Source organism: Podarcis cretensis, assembly GCF_951804945.1.
Source record: "Podarcis cretensis genome assembly, chromosome: 12".
Taxonomy (NCBI): Eukaryota; Metazoa; Chordata; class Lepidosauria; order Squamata; family Lacertidae; genus Podarcis; species Podarcis cretensis.
The window spans coordinates 8055727-8076074 of NC_137181.1; the positions used below are offsets into that span (position 1 = coordinate 8055727).

The window sequence follows — 20348 nt, forward strand, 5'->3', positions numbered from 1 at the left end:
GACACAATGTCTCCTATCCCTGCTTCCTCGTGATTATCTAGAGTTATATACATATACTGCTCAAAACTCTACTTCCTCATTAGCCATGTCCCCATACTTATTCGGGACTGGGCTTCAGGGCTGGTGGTTTTCCCGAGGTACAGCCAGAGTGGGTCAGCAGTTCCCTCCCCCCAGGTCAGAGCCATGGGGCAGATCAAGGTGTGCCTGTGTTTGGGCATAGCCCTAGTTAACACTGACTCCCTTTGCTGCACATGATGAGAGGTTATAACTGTACAAGCCCTGTGGTTTTTTTTTTTATGTTCTCTGTTCCATCCCGATGTTATCACATCTCCATGCATTTTGGAGTGAAAGGCTTGATGTTCCTTTCCCCAATTCTTTCTCCCCATTGCTTCTTGCCTCCCTTAATAGGCCTAATTTCCTGAATGCACTCCACACCCCCAGCCTTGTTGTTCAGTAGCAAACTAAGTAGCTTTTAACTGCTGGCTGGATATTAATTTTACCTCTCTGAGCTTTAGGAGCTTTGGGGAGTGTGGGGTGGGTTTGGGAGGAGGATGGAAGAGTAGCTTTTAATAAAGGGGAAAGCATTGGAATGGCAATCATTTCGTTTTTCTCCCTGCCTCTTCAGCGGCTGCAGAGAGCGCTATTTAATTAGATTAATTCACAACTCATATGCAGAAAGCTTTTCTCCCCTTCCTATTTTTCCAACCTAGCAAACCACCTGAAAGGTATTCAGCCACCTTTGCTCAAGAGGTGACTGCGAGCAACAAGTACCCTCATTTACTCTTGCGGGAACAAGGCAGCCAGCCGACAAAGACAGAGCTACATGCCCAATTACTCCAAAAGAGAGGAAATGGATCGCATTCATGCAAAGATGATGGAGATGCATGCACGAAAATTGAACGCGCTAATGGATGGGTGGGTGCGAATGCAGACACAATCACGATAATTTAAACACTGCACAGCACACAATAGTGGAGGTGATCTTGAAAGTCCCTACTCGGTCTGCAATCTGGGTGCTACTGTGGATGCGTAACTTCAGGGCCCCTCCTGCTCTCCCGACTTAGAATTATTGACCTACAAACTGGACTCATACCAGACAGCCTTTCAAACAAAGGATACCTTTGTGAGCAGAGGACATCCTCTGTAAAGTAGGACACTTGGACACCAAAGGAGGCAGTGGGATCATAAGGTAGATCTAGGCCATGCTATGTTTTTAGGGGGGGGGGGGATTGCTCCTGGCAGAGGGACTCGGGTGGCGCTGTGGTCTAAACCACTGAGCCTCTTGGGCTTGCCGATCGGAAGGTCAACAGTTTGAATCCCCGTGACGGTGTGAGCTCCTGTTGCTCTGTCCCAGCTCCTGCCAACCTAGCAGTTCAAAAGCGCACCAGTACAAGTAGATAAATAGGTATCACTGCAGTGGGAAGGAAAATGGTGTTTCCCTGCACTCTGGTTTCCGTTATGGTGCTCCGTTCCACCAGAAGCGGTTTAGTCCTGCTGGCCACATGACCTGGAAAGCTGTCTGTGGACAAATGCCAGCTCCTTCAGCCTGAAAGCAAGATGAGTGCTGCAATCCCATAGTCACCTTTGACTGGACTTAACCATCCAGGGGTCCTTTTTTTTTACCTTGTGAAATTGTCTAATTCTCCTTTAATTCTCCTTTTTTACCTTGTGAAATTGTCTAATTCTCCTTTAAAAATCTCCATGTTGGTGGCCACCACTGCTTCCTGCACTGTCCTTCCTTTTGTCTTCCAATGTTCTAATGTTCAGGAGAAAGGAAAGAAAACCTCTCTTGTCCATTTTTCCTTATCGAGCATCATTTTACACACACACACACACACACACACACACACACGCACCAATAATCTATACGCAACCATTTGCAAACAGTCTTGCTTAGCTTGGGGCAGATCACTGCATTTTGTGCCTTCAGAGCATAACTGTGGCTCGATTTGACTTCATCATCATCATCATCATCATTTATATCCTACCCATCTTGCTGGGTTTCCCCTGCCACTCTGGGCGGCTTACAGCATGTATAAGAACACAACAAAGCATCAAACATTAAAAAACAAAATGTCCTATACAAGCAACAAGCAAACCAATAAATCAATCAAAACCAATAATAACAACAACAATAACAACAATAATAAGCGGGTTACAGTTATACCCAAATTAAAATAACCTCCAACCCCAACTAAACATTTAACCAACGACAGCCTGACAAAAACAAAACAGAGGAACCAAAATTAGAACCGTTTAAAACATTTTAAACCATTTTAGCCAACCCAAGAGTGCATGCCTGAGAAAATAATGTGGGGAGGGCTGGGATTTCTAGATCTGAATAACAAATGACCTGACTTGTTGCGTCCTGATGGCACATGCTTTGGTGATCCTCTGATACATACTTGGTGCATATATCTCCCCCCCCCCCCACACACACACACTAATATGCCCCTCTGATGTTATGCAGACATTAGCCATTGCAGAAACGATACCTCTCAAATTTAGACTATTTCGAGGGAAAGAAATGCCTGAACATTTCTACGCTGCATGGTGGGACTTTTATCAGCCACAAAAGAATCTGGAACTTATAGTATAATTGATTCTGATACTTAAACACACACATATCCATACTGAGGTGACCGTTTTGACCGTATCTATTGCTTTAGGAGTTGTTGCTTATCGGGTTCTTTGAGATATACAAGGCTGAATAAACAAGGCTTATAAAATACAGTGGACGCTCGGGTTGCGAACGTGATCCGTGAGGGATGCACATTCGCAACCTGCAGTGTTCGCAACCTGCAACTGCGCATCTGTGCACGCGCGGGTTGTGATTCGGTGCTTCTGCACATGCGCAAAGCGCGATTTAGAGCTTCTGCACATGCGCAACCGCCGAAACCCAGAAGTAACACAACCTGAAGCGTCTGTAACCCAAGGTATGACTGTAAGATGAAAAGTGGAACCTAAACTATGCACACATGGTGGCATATCTTAGCCTTCTGAAATGTGAAATGCCTATCTCTGTGCCTAATATTGCTGTTACAGATAGGTAGCCGTGTTGGTCTGCCATAGTCAAAACAAAATAAAAAAATTCCTTCCAGTAGCACTTTAAAGACCAACTAAGTTAGTTCTAGGTATGAGCTTTCGTGTGCATGCACACTTCTTCAGATACACTGAAACAGAAGTCACCAGACCCATCTATATAGTGAGAAGGTGGGGAGGGGTATTACTCAGAAGGGTGGTGGGATTGGGTGATTGGCAGATAGCTGTGATGAGCCTGTTGACGACTCTTAACTATTTTAGCTATCTGCCAATCACCCAATCCCACCACCCTTCTGAGTAATACCCCTCCCCACCTTCTCACTATATAGAAGGGTCTGATGACTTCTGTTTCAGTGTATCTGAAGAAGTGTGCATGCACACGAAAGCTCATACCAAGAACTAACTTAGTTGGTCTTTAAGGTGCTACTGGAAGGAATCCTAATATTGCTGTCATTTTGACTAGTGACTGGGTAGACAACTGGTAGCTGCTTGAATCCTCTCACAGTCTCAAGTGGTACAGTCATCTGCAGCTGATGTACTGCAACACAACCACAAAGCCAGCACAACCCATCTCCAGCACAGCCGTAGTTTACCTGGACAGAGCTGGGGTGGGCCAGGGGTGGGGTGGGTGGCAAGCTTGGAGCTGGTGGTATGGGTAGGGTGGCTCAACCACTCCCTAATATCCAGAAGCTGCCTGCAAAAGAGAGAAGGAATCCTCTCCATGTGAAAAAGAAGAACCCCCTTTCGCAGAAAACTTTTTAATGTAGGAAGCATTTCAGATATTTTATTGAGATTGCCATGACAACGGCACTCTGAGCTTGGTCATCCTTATTTTATGGGCAGAAAGCAAAGGATTTCTTTGCCCTGACTCTTTTCCCCAGCTGGATTCTAGAACATGCTGGAGAGAGAGAGCTCAGGCTCCAGATTTTAGATGGTATGCCCTCATTAAGACCTCCCCTCTCCCTTGCTTCCAGGAAGGCGATAAATATCTTGGGGAAGAGATTCCAGCTTTGCATCTCTCACCCAGAATTCCTTCTAGATATGTGGGGCCAAAAGCCGCACCCTATCTGCCAAGCCTTTCAGCCGCACAGCTGCATACCCTCCAACATTTCTTTGATCGAAATAGAGACATCCCATTCCATACCCTTTAACATTTCTCTGATTCAAATAGAGATTTCCTCCCTCCAACATTTCTCCAGTGAAAATAGGGACTTCCTAACGAAAAGCGGGACATTCCAGTATATAATAATAATAATAATAATAATAATAATAATAATGCAACTTCCTTCCTGCAGAGGAGGTGGGATTGAGGGCGTCGTGGCCCCACCACATGCGCGGTGGCTGGAGCCCAGCCCCTGCAAGATTGGGGGAATCCCCGGCTGCGTCACACCCTGGCCAGCCAATCGGCTGGCTTTCAGGGCGTGACCTGCCCAATTTAAAATGCAGGCGCAGCCGGGGATCTCCCTCTTTTCCCACATACCAGCTGTTCCTGTTTCCCACCCTCCCACCCTTTAAGGCTTTCGTTCCTTGACCTTGCTATGGACCTCGGTTGGTCGCCGTTAAGGGGCCTGGTAGGAATTTTTCCACTTGGCAAATTGGCACCAGCCACTTGGTTTTCACCTACCTCGTAGCAAATCGTCACAACTTCCTTGGTATTGGCGGTTAGGCATTGGTATTGGTATTGTTTTGTAGATGGAAGAGGGGAGGTAGTGCCATCACACACCCCACATAATGAACGGTAGTCCGATAAAGGATTCCGGGGGGTGGGGGTGGCCCTATCCAAAGCCTATGGAGGTGAGGGCCTAAGGCACGCCCCCTATCGGTGACCCCAGGGGAGTTCCTAGTTGATGTGCATCAGCAGGACTCCCCCTACTGGTGGTTAACCCTTCCCAGACTTCAAGTGGATGGGCTGGAGTTGGATATAGTCGGTTAGGACCAATGCCAATACCGCTCACCACCTGTAACCAATAAAGTTGTGGCCTTATTTAGCCCATTAACCTTAATAATTGTGTCGTGTGTCTTTATTTCCACTGGGGGGGGGGGGCAGGAACTCACCACACAATTTGTTATTTATACCCCGTCCATCTGGCTGGGTTTCCCCAACCACTCTGGGCAGCTTCCAACAAAAGATTAAAAGTACATTAAACATCTGAATCTGAAACCAGGATGGCTTCTGTAAATCCTGGACTGTTCCTGGAAAATAGGGGCACTTGGAGGGTCTGGCAACTGTAGAATTTGAAGGAAACCAGAGGAAACCATCTAATTCAACCCCCTGCAATGCAAGAATCATAGCTAACTTTTTAAGTTCGCCATCCTCATCCCCATATGAAATGGGGCTTATCGACACTTGTGTTTCCTCCACATTTTCCGGGCATGGTCCAGATTCTTTTCTTCACTGCAGAGCTTTCTCACACGAAAACCGTCTCTTTACTACTGAATTGGAGCAAACCCGAATCCATCTGATATGCAGGCTGAGACCCTACCTGCCCACAGATTGTCTCGCCAGAGGGGTGCATGCTCTGGTTCTCTCCCACTTAGACTACTGCAATGTGCTCTATGTGGGGCTACCTTTGAAGGTGACCCAGAAACTACAACCAATCCAGAATGTGGCAGCTAGACTGGTGACTGGGAGCAGCCTCCAGGACCATATAACACGGGTCCTGAAAGATCTTCATTGGCTCCCAGTACGTTTCCGAGCACAATTCAAAGTGTTGGTGCTGACCTTTCAAGCCCTAAACGGCCTTGGTCCTGTATACCCAAAGGAGCCTCTCCACCCCCATTGTCCAGCCCAGACACCAAGGTCCAGTGCCGAGGGCCCTCTGGCAGTTCCCTCTCTGTGAGAAGTGAGGTTACGGGGGACCAAGCAGAGGGCCTTCTTGGTAGTGGCGCCCACCCTGTGGAATGCCCTCCCATCAGAAGTCAAGGAGATAAACAGTGAACTGGCCTTTAGAAGACAGCCCTCTTTAGGGAAGTTTTAAATGTTTGATGTATCATCGTGTTTTTAATATTCTGTTGGGAGCCACCCAGAGTGGTTGTGGAAACCCAGTTAGATGGGCGGGGTATAAATAATAAATTATATAATTATTATTTGTTGTGCTTCAGTTTTAAAGAGCAAGTTTTCTCTGGGAAACTTAGGCGGGGGAAAAGAGCTTTTGGATATGGAGCTTTAAATCTGTGCCTGGAAAGGGTGAAGTAAAGGATAAGTGTGGATAAGCTCAGCTCTAAAGGCAGATGCAGAGAGACTCTCCAGAAATTGCTGAACTACAGCTCCCATAAGCCCCAAGAAGCATGGACAATGGCCAGAAATCATGGGAGTTGTAGTTCAGCAACATCTGGATGGCCAAATAGGACTTTAAACAATACAGGAGATGGTATACCGCCAGCAGTAAAGCATTTGAGGCTTTTTCAGTTTCAAAAAAGAGATAAAGGAGGAGATGCAGAAAGAAGATTACACTCCAAGCTTGATATTCATACGTCCCTGGGATTCCCAATGGACTATTGTTCGATCCATCCTTGCAGCAAATGATGAGTCTGACTCGTGCCGTTTTCTTTTTAAATTTCTCCCCGCAGAAGCTATTCACCAGCCAGCTGCCCTCATGCTGGGAGACTGAGCCGCAGAGGCAGTCAAAACATCTTAGTGGAAAAAACCCAGCAGTCCGGCTTCCAGAGACTGCCTGCCACCTTGTGGCTGAGAGACTGGATAGCTGCTCTGTTCTCAGATGGTTTTGTTTCCACACCAACAAATGGCTTCTGAAGGAAGAACGTTTTAAGTTGGACCAGATTCAGTAGCACGAAATCTCCAGCAGGGCCGGCCCTTCCGTTAGGCTATGTGGAAAAGCTGCCTCGGGTGGCAGATGCTGGAGAGGAGGGCACAGGCAGCGGGGTGAGGTGTTGGAGAGCATCGTAGGTGGTGTGCCACATTTCCAGCAGCTTCCCCTAAGCTCGCCTACTGCACACTGGTGTGGTATTGGGTGCTCACAAGGCAACAAGGAATGCTGGAGAATTCTGACAAAAGCAGAAAGAGGAACAAAGTTTGCTGCTGTTCGCTTGTTCAATCCATGTTCAAGACAGGATTCAATTCAACGAATATAAGCTCAGTATTGTTAGTGTGTGAGCACAGGTAAACAGGAATATGTTGTTGTTGTTTCATCATTTAGTCATGTCCGACTCTTCGTGACCCCCTGGACCAGAGCACACCAGGCACTCCTGTCTTCCACTGCCTCCCGCAGCTTGGTCAAACTCATGCTGGTAGCTTCGAGAACACTGTCCAACCATCTCGTCCTCTGTCGCCCCCTTCTCCTTGTGCCCTCCATCTTTCCCAACATCAGGGTCTTTTCCAGGGAGTCTTCTCTTCTCCTGAGGTGGCCAAAGTATTGGCGTCTCAGCTTCAGGATCTGTCCTTCCAGCGAGCACTCAGGGCTGATTTCCTTCAGAATGGAGAGGTTTGATCTTCTTGCAGTCCATGGGACTCTCAAGAGTCTCCTCCAGCACCATAATTCAAAAGCATCCATTCTTCGGCGATCAGACTTCTTTATGGTCCAGCTCTCATTTCCATACATCACTACTGGGAAAACCATAGCTATAGACTGATCTATTAACAGGTTTAAGGCATGACTGCCCTGGTGGGACACAATATTCAGATGGAGGAATGGGAAAGACTATGGAAGAATGAGAATGCGCTCCGGGAAGACGGATGCCAGCGACATTTATATCCTGCCTTTCTTCCAAGGAGCTCAAGGTGGCATGCATACTTCTCCTCTCCATTTTATCCTCAAAAGCAACAGCCCTGTGAGGTAGGATGAGAGTGAGGGACCTGCCCAGGATCACCCAGTGAGCTTCGTGGCTGTGGGGGGATTTGAAAGACCAGGTGCGCAGCCTGGGAGTCATTTTGGACTTACAGCTGTCCATGGAGGCGCAGGTCAATTCTGTGTCCAGGGCAGCTGTCTACCAGCTCCGTCTGGTACGCAGGCTGAGACCCTCCCTGCCCGCAGACTGTCTTGTCAGAGTGGTGCATGCTCTGGTTATCTCCCGCTTGGACTACTGCAATGCGCTCTACGTGGGCTACCTTTGGAAATGACTCGGAAACTGCAATTAATCCAAAATGTGGCAGCTAGACTGATGACTGAGAGTGGCCACCAAGACCATATAGCACCGGTCCAGAAAGATCTTCATTGGCTCCCAGTATGTTTCCGAGCACAATTCAAAGTGTTGGTGCTGACCTTGAAAGCCCGAAACGGCCTCAGCCCAGTATACCTGAAGGAGCGTCTCCACCCCCATCGTTCTACCCGGACACTGAGGTCCAGCACAGAGGGCCTTCTGGCAGTTCCCTCGCTGCAAGAAGTGAGGTTACAGGGAACCAGGCAGAGGGCCTTCTCGGTAGTGGCACCTGCCCTATGGAACGCCCTCCCAGCAGATGTCAAGGCAATAAGCAACTATTTTACTTTTAAAAGACAACTGAAGGTGGCCCTGTTTAGGGACGTTTTTAATGTTTGATGCTGTATTGTTTTTAATATTTAGTTGGAAGCTGCCCAGAGTGGCTGGGGAAACCCAGTCAGATGGGCAGGGTATAAATAATAAATTATTATTATATTAGCCTGGTCTCCCAGGTCCCATTCCACTAAATCACACTGGCTCTGACCCCACACGCATAGGTCGAGAAGGAGGTATCTGAGTCCAGGGGAGATGGGAAGCATAGGAAACTGCCTCACACCATCTGACCATTGGTCCACCTACCTCAATATTGTCTATCTGACTGGGAGCAGATCTCCAGCTTTTCAGCCCGGGAGTTTTCCCTACATTTATCTGAAAATACTGGGTATCAGAACTGTGACTTTCTGCCTGCTCTACCACGAGAACTGCATGATGCAACAGTCAACAAGGAACATTGCCTGCGAAGAATTTGCCTCCCACCGACTGAAGACATTTCCAAGAACTGCAAGCTGGATGTCATCTGAAGTCCGCGGTTCCACTTGATTGAAGAGGTACAATTACATCGTTGGGTGGAGGGCATGTCCCAAGTCCAGCGCTCACGTGCCCGAGGTTCCTATTATGAGGCACTCAAGAATGAAATTACCATCCAATTATTCCGGGGAGCATAACACATTTAATCAAGAGCTATTCTCCAATCCAAATCACACAGCCCTTGAAAGCTTGATCTGGAGTCGTTTGTGGGGGGAGAAGATGGGCTATTTGATGAAAATGGTCACATAATTTAAAGGTCTGAGACCAATTACAGATACTTTGCCAGAGGAGAAGTGGCAGTGGGGTAGAAATTTCTATTCCATGTCAAAGCAAAGTTCATTAAACACTATTTCTTGGGATGGCCAGAGGGGCTTACGATCCTTGGGGTTATTTATTTCTTAATTTTATTACATTTGCATTCCATTCTTTTTCCCTCCAGGGTAGGTTGAATATGGCATGCATAGTGTTTGCCTAACTTCTTAGACTCAAGGAAATGCTGGGGTTTGCTGATGGAATTGCAACAACTGACTCCTGGCCATGCCCTAGACCGGGCATCCCCAAACTCAGCCCTCCAGCTGTTATGGGACTACAGCTCCCATCATCCCTAGCTAACAGGACCAGTAGTCAGGGATGATGGGAATTGTAGTCCCAAAACAGCTGGAGGGTCGAGTTTGGGGATGCCTGCCCTAGACCAGTGTTTCCCAAACTTGGGTCCTCAGCTGTTGTTGGACTACAACTCCCATCATCCCTGACCACTGGTCCTGCTATCTAGATATGAGAGTTGTAGTCTGAAACATCTGGAAGGCACCAGGTTAAGAATGTAAGGTGAGTCTGCTGGAAGATGACCCATCCAGAATTCTGGAAGTTGTAATTTGTTAAGGGTGCTGAGTGTTGTGAGGAGAACCCTATTTCCTTCCTGGAGCTACAATTCCCAGAGTGGCTTAACAATCAGTCCATCTTTCCAGGGAACTCTGGGAATTGTAGCTCTGGGAAGGGGAAAGGTTCCCTCACTGCAAGAAGTGAGGCTACAGGGAACCAGGCAGACGGCCTTCTCGGTAGTGGTGCCCGCCCTGTGGAACGCCCTCCCATCAGAAGCCAAGGAAATAGACAGCTATCTGACTTTTAGAAGACATCTGAAGGCAGCCCTGTTTAGGGAAGTTTTTAATGTTTAATCATGTATTGTGTTTTTAATATTTGATTGGGAGCTGCCCAGAGTAGCTGGGGAAACCCAGCCAGATGGGCGGGGTATAAATAATAAATTATGATTATGATTATTGCCTAACCGCTCTCAGCATCCATAACAAACCACAGCTCCCAGATTTCTTCTGAGGGAGCTATGACTGTATAAATTAGCATAATCATTGCAGGGGATTGGACCAGATGATACCTACCGTCTTTTCCAACTCTACAATTCTATGATTCTATGACAGTATAATATTTTAAACATATGGTGTGAACATAACCTTAAATGACATTTAACAAATGTCTTTTTCTTAGTGTGGTCAAGTTTCACCCACACACTGCACAAATATAGAATTATACAACTTCATCTGTCCTCCACTTTTATGTATAAATTTAGAAAAATAAATTTTGTAGATAATGTAGATTCCACTGTGGCAGTAGGGCCAGGGCTCTGTCTAGTCAAGTTGTATGGGATCAGTTTCAAACTGTAGGCTCTGAGGATGTGGACAGACTGCTTGGATGAGTGAAAATGACCACCTATCTCCTTGATCCTTGCCCATCGCTCATAAAAGTGAGCTAGGCAGGGTTAGGCAATGGGTCCATGGGCTGGTGAGTCTTCCCAGACTTGCTTCAAGAAGTGGTTATTAAACTGCTTTAAATATATATTTTTTAAAACCCCACCATCTTTGGACCTGACCATTATGGCTAATTATCTCTCAAATCTCAAATCTTCCATTCCTGGGCAAGGTGATTGAGCAGGTGGTCGCTGAACAACTCCAGGCACACCTGGAGAATGCAGACCATTTGGATCCCTTCCAGTTTGGGATTCAGGCCCCATTATGGGGCTGAAACCACCTTGGTTGTGCTGGTCGATGGTCTCCAGCAGGCCACGGACAGAGCCATGTGTGTGGACCAGTGAAAGCAAAGAGTTGTCTGGAAAGGTCCCTGCTGGGTATGGGATTCAGTTTACAACAGCAAAAGAAAGTGCAGTAGAGATTGTTTGACTTAGTAAAAGCCATCATACACAATACAGATGTGACCAAACAGTTTTCTAAGTTCCTAAATTTTCCTAGTAGTGATGTATGGAAGTGAGAGCTGGACCATAAAGAAGGCTGGTCGCCGAAGAATGTATGCTTTTGAATTCTGGTGCTGGAGGAGACTCTTGAGAGTCCCATGGACTGCAAGAAGATCAAACCTCTCCATTCTGAAGGAAATCAGCCCTGGGTGCTCACTGGAAGGACAGATCCTGAAGCTGAGGCTCCAATACTTTGGCCACCTCATGAGAAGAGAAGACTCCCTGGAAAAGACCCTGATGTTGGGAAAGATGGAGGGCACAAGAAGAAGGGGACGACAGAGGACGAGATGGTTGGACAGTGTCCTCGAAGCTAGCAGCATGAGTTTGACCAAACTGCGGGAGGCAGTGGAAGACAGGAGTTCCTGGTGTGCTCTGGTCCATGGGGTCACGAAGTGTCGGACATAACTAAACGACTAAACAACAACAATTAAACAAACACAAAACACACTATATATAAACAGTTGCTTGAGGAAGTCTTCTCTCTCTCTGAGCCCAGAGAGGGCTTTCACTTTCAAAGCCGTTGCTTAGGCAAAGCTCACAAAGCATGTATAAAGTCCACTCGCCAAAGTCCTACAGCACACAGATCTCCAAGTCAAGTTCTCCAGTGGTCTTCCGATTCTCCAGCTTCTCCCCATCTCCACGCTTTATCTTCATATGTCTCCAGAATTTCTGCCTCAAAGGAATGCTGTGAAGTGAGCCTCTTACACAAGGCAGCACAGGAATCTTATATTGGGAGAGCAGCGCCACTCTGCTACTGGCTGCTGATGCCATCATCCTGAATCTTTTCGCTATAATGGCATAATAAGCTATAATGATAATGTCTCATCTCCTGTCAATTTGCTGGGTTTTAAATAGTTGCCATGCTTTCATTTCGCTTATTTCTTGCATGGTTGTTTTTGTATTTTATCTATTATAAGCCACCTTGAAAGGCAGCCTAAAAATATATCCATATATAAATACAATTATTTGCCTCCGCTGAAATGCCGCAGTTACTGTTTGTTTTTCTTTACTGCAACTTTAGATCAGATTATCCAATGACATGCAAACATCCATAGGCAACATTTTTTGCTTTCTGCCCTGAGTTCACTTAACTCAGCAGAACATGTCGGCAGATTCTGCAGTTCCACCTTTTCCAACTGCGGCCTGTGTTTAGTTCAGCTTAATTTGTTGTATGTTCACTGATGTAATTGCTGGCAGCTGTATCTAACTTCCACATCACTATTGATTTAAGGTTTGTCTTAATCTACAGTTTGTAGATAAAGATTTTAACTTATTGTGCTTGGGGCACACTTTCCATTTCTTTTTGTAATGAAAAATAGGCTGGAAATATTTTTCAACAAATATTAAATTATCATTATTTTAAAATAATTTGGGAGTGTCAGGTTAGGTTTTATGTAGCCTCAAAGGCTACATTCTACCTATTCTGTCACAAACAACATGCTTCTGTCAATCAGTTACTGGGAATAATAATAATAATAATAATTTATTATTTATACCCTGCCCACCTGGCTGGGTTTCCCCAGCCACTCTGGGCGGCTTCCAACAAAACACTAAAATACAGTAACCTATTAAACATTAAAATCTTCCCTGAACAGGGCTGCCTTCAGATGTCTTCTAAAAGTTTGGTAGTTATTTTTCTCTTTGACATCTGGTGAGAGGGCGTTCCACAGGGCGGGTGCCACTACTGAGAAGGCCCTCTTCCTGGTTCCCTGTAACTTGGGAACCACAGAAGGATACAGTGCTCTTTTACTCTGGCACCTGCTTACGGGCTTCCAATAAGCATCTTGTTGGTCACTGTGGGAATAAATGGACCATTGGCCTGATCTAAGAAGGCTCTTCTGGTGTTCTTAATCAAACAGGCAGGCATGGAGGACTCCCTGGTCCTGAATGGGGTAACTGTGCCCCTAAAGGACCAGGTGTGCAGCCTGGGAGTCATTTTGGACTCACAGCTATCCATGGAAATGCAGGTTAATTTTGTGTCCAGGGCAGCTGTCTGCCAGCTTCAACTGGTACGCCGACTGAGACCCTACCTGCATGCACACTGTCTCAATAGAGTGGCACACATTCTGGTTATTTCCTGCTTGGACTACTGTAATGTGCTTTTGTAGTTTTACCAGTTTCGTGGTATGTTCTCGTTTGTGACATTGGCCACAGTGACAATGACTTCAAACAAACGAGACAAAAAATCCACGTCGGCTATACATTTCCCCTGTTTTTCCCCTTAGTGTGAGTGTTGAGGCACATCCCTACACTACTTCCTCTAGGTGTGTGGATAATAATAATAATAATAATAATAATAATAATAATAATAATAATAATAATAATTTATTCCCCACGCATCTGGCTCGGTTTCACCAGCCACTCTGGGCGGCTTCCAACAGAATATTAAAATACAACAGTCTATTAAACATTAATGCCAATGACACAACCTTGATGGCAGAAAGGGAGGAGGAATTAAAGAACCTTTTAATGAGGGTGAAAGAGGAGAGCGCAAAATATGGTCTGAAGCTCAACATCAAACAAACGAAGATCATGGCCACTGGTCCTACTACCTCCTGGTAAATAGAAGGGGAAGAAATGGAGGCAGTGAGAGATTTTACTTTCTTGGGCTCCATGATCACTGTAGATGGTGACAGCAGCCACAAAATTAAAAGACACCTGCTACTTGGGAGAAAAGCAATGACAAACCTAGACAGCATCTTAAAAGTAGAGACATCACCTTGCCAACAAAGGTCCATATAGTAAAAGCTATGGTTTTCCCAGTAGTGATGTATGGAAGTGAGAGCTGGACCATAAAGAAGGCTGATCGCCGAAGAATGGATGCTTTTGAATTCTGGTGCTGGAGGAGACTCTTGAGAGTCCCATGGACTGCAAGAAGATCCAACCTATCCATTCTGAAGGAAATCAGCCCTGAGTGCTCCCTGGAAGGACAGATTGTGAAGCTGAGACTCCAATACTTTGGCCACCTCACGAGAAGAGAAGACTCCCTGGAAAAGACCCTGATGTTGGGAAAGATGGAGGGCACAAGGAGAAGGGGATGACAGAGGACGAGATGGTTGGACAGTGTTCTCGAAGCTACCAGCATGCATTTGACCAAACTGTGGGAGGCAGTGGAAGACAGGAGTGCCTGGCATGCTCTGGTCCATGGGGTCACGAAGAGTCGGACATGACTAAACGACTAAACAACAACAATTAAACATTAAATGCTTCCCTAAACAGGGCTGCCTTCAGATATCGTCTAAAAGTCTGGTAGTTGTTTTTGGTAGTCTGGTAGTTGGGATGTTTCTAATAATTTTTTCTGCCCATGATTTGCAATGCCAGTGACTAAAGCAGCACCGATATGCTCTGGATCTTTCATTCCTGAGCAATAAAGCAACTTTTTTCTACTTCCTGGTGTGACAAGTTCTTTATTAGGCAGAAGTTTTAAAGGTATACACACATATTTTTAATGGGCACATGTCAAAATGTTGCATTCCTCTCAAGAGCGGATGCCAGGTCTATACGAGTGGTGAACACATACGCAGTTTCAGACATGTACCTTGTAGCAACAAACACACACGAAATTGTGAAAGCAAATTCATTTGGTATGCTTCTTTTGTTTCATGACAGACATATATTTTAACAAATAAGGATGAGTACTTTCCCACAATTTCCAGTCAATTCTTGATGCAAACTTATCCACCCTGTCCACGTTTACTCACAGGACCCCTTGATTTCGACAGACCCTAGACTACGATCCTAAACACATTTATTCAGGAGTAGGCTCCATTGAGCAGAGGTGGGCTTACTCATGGGTAAATAGCACCCAGAGGATTGGGTTCCATGGCTGCTGAATCATATGCTAGCTTACTCAGAGGCCAGACCACACTGAAGTCAAAACGAATTTAGCGGGGTGAAACAGAAGCAGAAATTGTCCGCGATGCTATATCTGCGGCGATTCAAATATTCACATCAAATTTGTGTTCCGGGAGCCTCAGCGACACATTTCCAAATCTGGATTGTTTTAAACAATGCAGACAATGTCAGGCTGTTAGCCTTATCGCATCAAGGTGCGAGAAGTAATCATATTGAAGCTGGATAATTTCTGTTGTCTGGGTTTAAAAACTCAATTAATTGCCTGGGGGTTTTCATATGACAAGCCCTCTGAATTAATTCTGTTCCTTACAGATCACACATTACATAAGGCCCTCAGCTAGGGGGAACTCCCTCCTCTGGTGACATTTACATTTACATGATGAATCTAATGCTCCCGGCCACTTATATGTGCGGTATATTTTCCCCCCAGGCGCTCTTGGCTGAAAACCCTCAACCTTCCCTGTGCATATTAACCCGAAACGCCCTCCTAATTATGATTAACGATCATGTTCCCTCCTCCAGATGTCTGGAGGGAACTGTAAGGGGTGGCGTTGCTATGGCAACATCGAGTCCATTCCCATGGAGTCCATTCCATGAAGCAGTCCTCTCCTGAAGATTAAGGCTTATTCCGCACTTCACAGAGGGCGAAACAGCCAATGTTGACCCAGGCTGAAACTGGGTAAATGGAAAGCTGTGAGAAATGTCCTTGAAATGTCCCCTCCGAACTGGATGCGGTGGCCTGTTGCTGTAAAGTGATTTCCACAATTTTGCTTCTGGAATCTTGTTGCAATTCTGATAGTAAAGCATTTGTAGGGATGAGCCGAAAATCCACGCTGAGCCAAAAAGGCCTCCCAGAATTCAATGCACCATTTGTGGGTGATAAAATGAAACAAATTTGTGGAGGTGCAAATCAGCAAGGGCCACCAACCCTAGAATCATAGAATCATAGAATCATAGAGTTGGAAGAGACCACAAGGGCCATCGAGTCCAACCCCCTGCCAAGCAGGAAACACCATCAGAGCACTCCTGACATATGGTTGTCAAGCCTCTGCTTAAAGACCTCCAAAGAAGGAGACTCCACCACACTCCTTGGCAGCAAATCCCACTGTCGAACAGCTCTTACTGTCAGGAAGTTCTTCCTAATGTTTAGGTGGAATCTTCTTTCTTGTAGTTTGGATCCATTGCTCCGTGTCCGCTTTTCTGGAGCAGCAGAAAACAACCTTTCTCCCTCCTCTATGTGACATCCTTTTATATATTTGAACATGGCTATCATATCACCCCTTAACCTCCTCTTCTCCAGGCTAAACATGCCCAGCTCCCTTAGCCGTTCCTCATAAGGCATCGTTTCCAGGCCTTTGACCATTTTGGTTGCCCTCCTCTGGACATGTTCCAGTTTCTCAGTGTCCTTCTTGAACTGTGGTGCCCAGAACTGGACAGAGTACTCCAGGTGAGGTCTGACCAGAGCAGAATACAGTGGCACTATTACTTCCCTTGATCTAGATGCTGTACTCCTATTGATGCAGCCCAGAATTGCATTGGCTTTTTTAGCTGCCGCGTCACACTGTTGGCTCATGTCAAGTTTGTGGTCAACCAAGACTCCTAGATCCTTTTCACATGTACTGCTCTCAAGCCAGGTGTCACCCATCTTGTATTTGTGCCTCTCCTTTTTTTTGCCCAAGTGCAATACTTTACATTTCTCCCTGTTAAAATTCATCTTGTTTGTTTTGGCCCAGTTCTCTAATCTGTCAAGGCCGTTTTGAAGTGTGATCCTGTCCTCTGGGGTGTTAGCCACCCCTCCCAGTTTGGTGTCATCTGCAAATTTGATCAGGATGCCCTTGAGTCCATCATCCAAGTTGTTGATAAAGATGTTGAATAAGACCGGGCCCAAGACAGAACCCTGTGGCACCCCACTAGTCACTCTTCTCCAGGATGAAGAGGAACCATTGATGAGCACCCTTTGGGTTCGGTCAGTCAGCCAGTTACAAATCCACTGAGTGGTAACATAGTCAAGATCCTAGTGGCTGGGAGGCAGAATAACTCTGAATTCCAGTTGCCGGAATGTCCACAGGACAGGACATTAGATGTTCTCTAACTCCAATTCCCATCAGCCCCAGGCAGCATCCCCAATGGTCAGGGGCGAAGGGTTTTGTAGTCCCTCAACATCTAGCAACTGGCTTCCCAAACTTATGTCTCCAGCTGTTTTTGGAGTACAACTCCCATCATCACTAGCTTGCAAGACCAGAGGCATTCCAGGGGGTGGGGGCGGACCACTCCAGGTACCATTCCAAAGGGGGTGTGACAAAATGCCGACCCCCAATTGGCGACACCCCCCCAGGGTGTGCGCCGTAGGCCACACACCACTGGGACATGCGCCACACCCCCTGGGACGAGCGCCGCTCCAGGTACCAGAGCAGGTTGCTTTGCCTCTGAGCAAGACGAGTGGTCAGGGATAATGAGAATTGTGGTCCAAAAGCAACTGCAGACCCAAGTTTGGGAAACGCTGGCCTTGTGGGTCCCATGTCCCTCATCCCTGTGTTAGAGTCCTGGCTGGCGGTGACTCTACCAGCCCACAAATGGACTGGCGTGACCATGTAACAAGATGAGCAACCTCTTCCCCTATATCAAGGAGAATCAAGACATACATTTGAGGGTTGGGGAATAGTCAACATGGCGTCCAATCGGCGCACTCCAACTCCCATCAGCCACAAACAGCAGGGCCAATAGTTGGGGGTGATGGGAGTTGTAGTTCATCTCTAGAGGTCCATCTTGACTACCCCTTTCACATCGCAGTAGGGCACAGCTAATATATTTTTATTTTATTTTTTGTTCTGGAGTAAGTTTCCATATTGTGATTAGGAAGTATCCTGGCAACACCATGACTTACTATGGCTTTATAAAATTGTATTAATTGTTTGGATGAATCGGGTGTTGTTGTAGATAAATAGGTACCACTCTGGCGGGAAGGTAAACAGCATTTCCATGCACTGCTCTGGTTTTGCCAGAAGCGGCTTAGTCATGCTGGCCACATGACCCGGAAGCTGTCTGCTGACAAACGCCAGCTCCCTTGGCCAATAGAGTGAAATGAGCATTTAACCCCAGAGCTGTTGCGACTGGACTTAATGGTCAGGGGTACCTTTACCTTCACCTATACCTGTGCTTGATATTATAGCAGTGTTTGGGACATTTGTGTGTTTTCAAGGTTTTCAAGCAGAATACAAATATTAAATCAAATCCAAGTCAATAATCTGCTCCCTGATCTCGCTAATGGTTGAATTTTGCTTGCAAAGCAGGGGCGTGAGCCATAGTCTATTCCACAAAGCGAAACGAAGGAGCTGAAATAAGCTGGATGCAGCACTCTGTATACCACAATTTGAGGAGGGGGGGGGGGAACAATGGAGATTTCTTCACAATCATTTCCACTTCAGAGGCAGGTGCAAGAGATCCAAAATCTGAGAAATGAGAAGGTCATAATGTTCTATGCTGAAGCCACAATCTTTAAGCAATGGAGGTGCTTGGTTTGGAGAACTAACTCTCAGCTTAGTGATGAATCTGGGTGACAACATCTTCCCAAACTCCACATTCCTTTCTTCTGGTCCTTCCTGTTTCCTTTCGCCTTATCAGTCACCCCTAACACACCGAGGTTGTCATCTTGATGCCAGAACTCGATGGCACGGTCCACCTTGTCCTCTTCCTCCAAATCGGCATAAATCCATAGCTGTTGCCACGCCATTTCCGACAAATTTCTGCCTGTACCTTGAAAATCAAAGAGCTGCCATTACCAGAAAGCTGCCATTTCAGTTCTCAGACACAGCCAGAGTAAAAGTGCAAAGCTCTGTCGGTGACATTTGTTATATGTCAAGCACAGAAGGAATAAACCGAAAACCTTTGGATTATTCTTAGCTATTTTACACTTCAACTGAAATTTGTCAGTGCCAACAAATGCAAAAGTTGAGGTGTCAACTGTTGGCATCAGAAAACACAGTGGGCACTTTGGGGGGACTTTATCATTTTTCTAGTGCTGCATCATTATTATTTGCTTAGTTTCACTGTTTAACATCTACCTACCTTAGAGACTGAGGGACATGGGTGGCGCTGTGGGTTAAACCACAGAGGCTAGGACTTGCCGATCAGAAGGTCGGCTGTTCGAATCCCCGCAACAATGTGACCTCCCGTTGCTCTGTCCCAGCTTCTGCCAACCTAGCAGTTTGAAAGCACATCATGTGCAAGTAGATAAATAGGTACCCCTCCGGCAGGAAGGTAAACGGCGTTTCCGTGCACTGCTCTGGTTTGCCAGAAGCGGCTTAGTCATGCTGGCCACATGACCCGGCAGCTGTACGCCGGCTCCCTCGGCCAATAAAGCAAGATGAGCGCTGCAACCCCAGAGTCAGTCACGACCGGACCTAATGGTCCCTTTACCTTTACCTTAGAGACTGTTATGATATTAAGCAGCATATAAATATATAGAAGGAAATAAGCAGAAGCTTCCATAGCATCAGGTCATTTTTATTGATTGACTGATTCATAGAATCATAGAATCATAGAGTTGGAAGAGACCACAAGGGCCATCGAGTCCAACCCCCTGCCAAGCAGGAAACACCATCAGAGCACTCCTGACATATGGCTGTCAAGCCTCTGCTTAAAGACCTCCAAAGAAGGAGACTCCACCACACTCCTTGGCAGCAAATTCCACTGTCGAACAGCTCTTACTGTCAGGAAGTTCTTCCTAATGTTTAGGTGGAATCTTTTTTCTTGTAGTTTGGATCCATTGCTCCGTGTCCGCTTCTCTGGAGCAGCAGAAAACAATTGATTGATTGATTGAATCACAGAATCACAAAATCACAGAGTTGGAAGGGCCGTCACTTGGAAGATGGAGCAATCCTGTTTTCTCCTGCTCTGGAGGGCAAGACCCAAACCAATGGCTTCAAGTTACAAGGAAGGAGATTCCGACTAAACATTAGGAAGAACTTTCTGATAGTAAAGAGCTATTCAACAGTGGAACGAACTCCATCAGAAGGTGGTGGACTTTCCTTCCTTGGAGGTTTTGAAGCAGAGGTTGGGTGGCCATCTGTCAGGGATGCTTTAGATGAGATTTCTGCATTGCAGGGGGTTGGACTAGATGACCCCAGGGGTCCCTTTCAACTCTACAATTCCATCATTCTATGGCCATGCTGATGTTGGAGGCTGGGGGAAGCAATACTTTGTGTAACCACAAGAGGGCCACATCCTCACAAAG

At 46.2% G+C, this 20348-nt stretch overlaps 1 protein-coding gene across 1 annotated transcript in view; it reads right to left on the reverse strand.

Annotated features, from left to right (window-relative positions):
• Positions 1–18326: 18326 nt before the first annotated feature.
• GHRHR (growth hormone releasing hormone receptor) overlaps positions 18327–20348 on the reverse strand; it is a 30279-nt gene continuing 28257 nt past the window's right edge. The window contains exon 13 of the mRNA XM_079946983.1: positions 18327–18868. Within this exon, the coding sequence (XP_079803109.1) occupies positions 18743–18868 (126 nt within the window). The 3' untranslated portion in view covers positions 18327–18742. The remainder of the gene's footprint in view (positions 18869–20348) is intronic.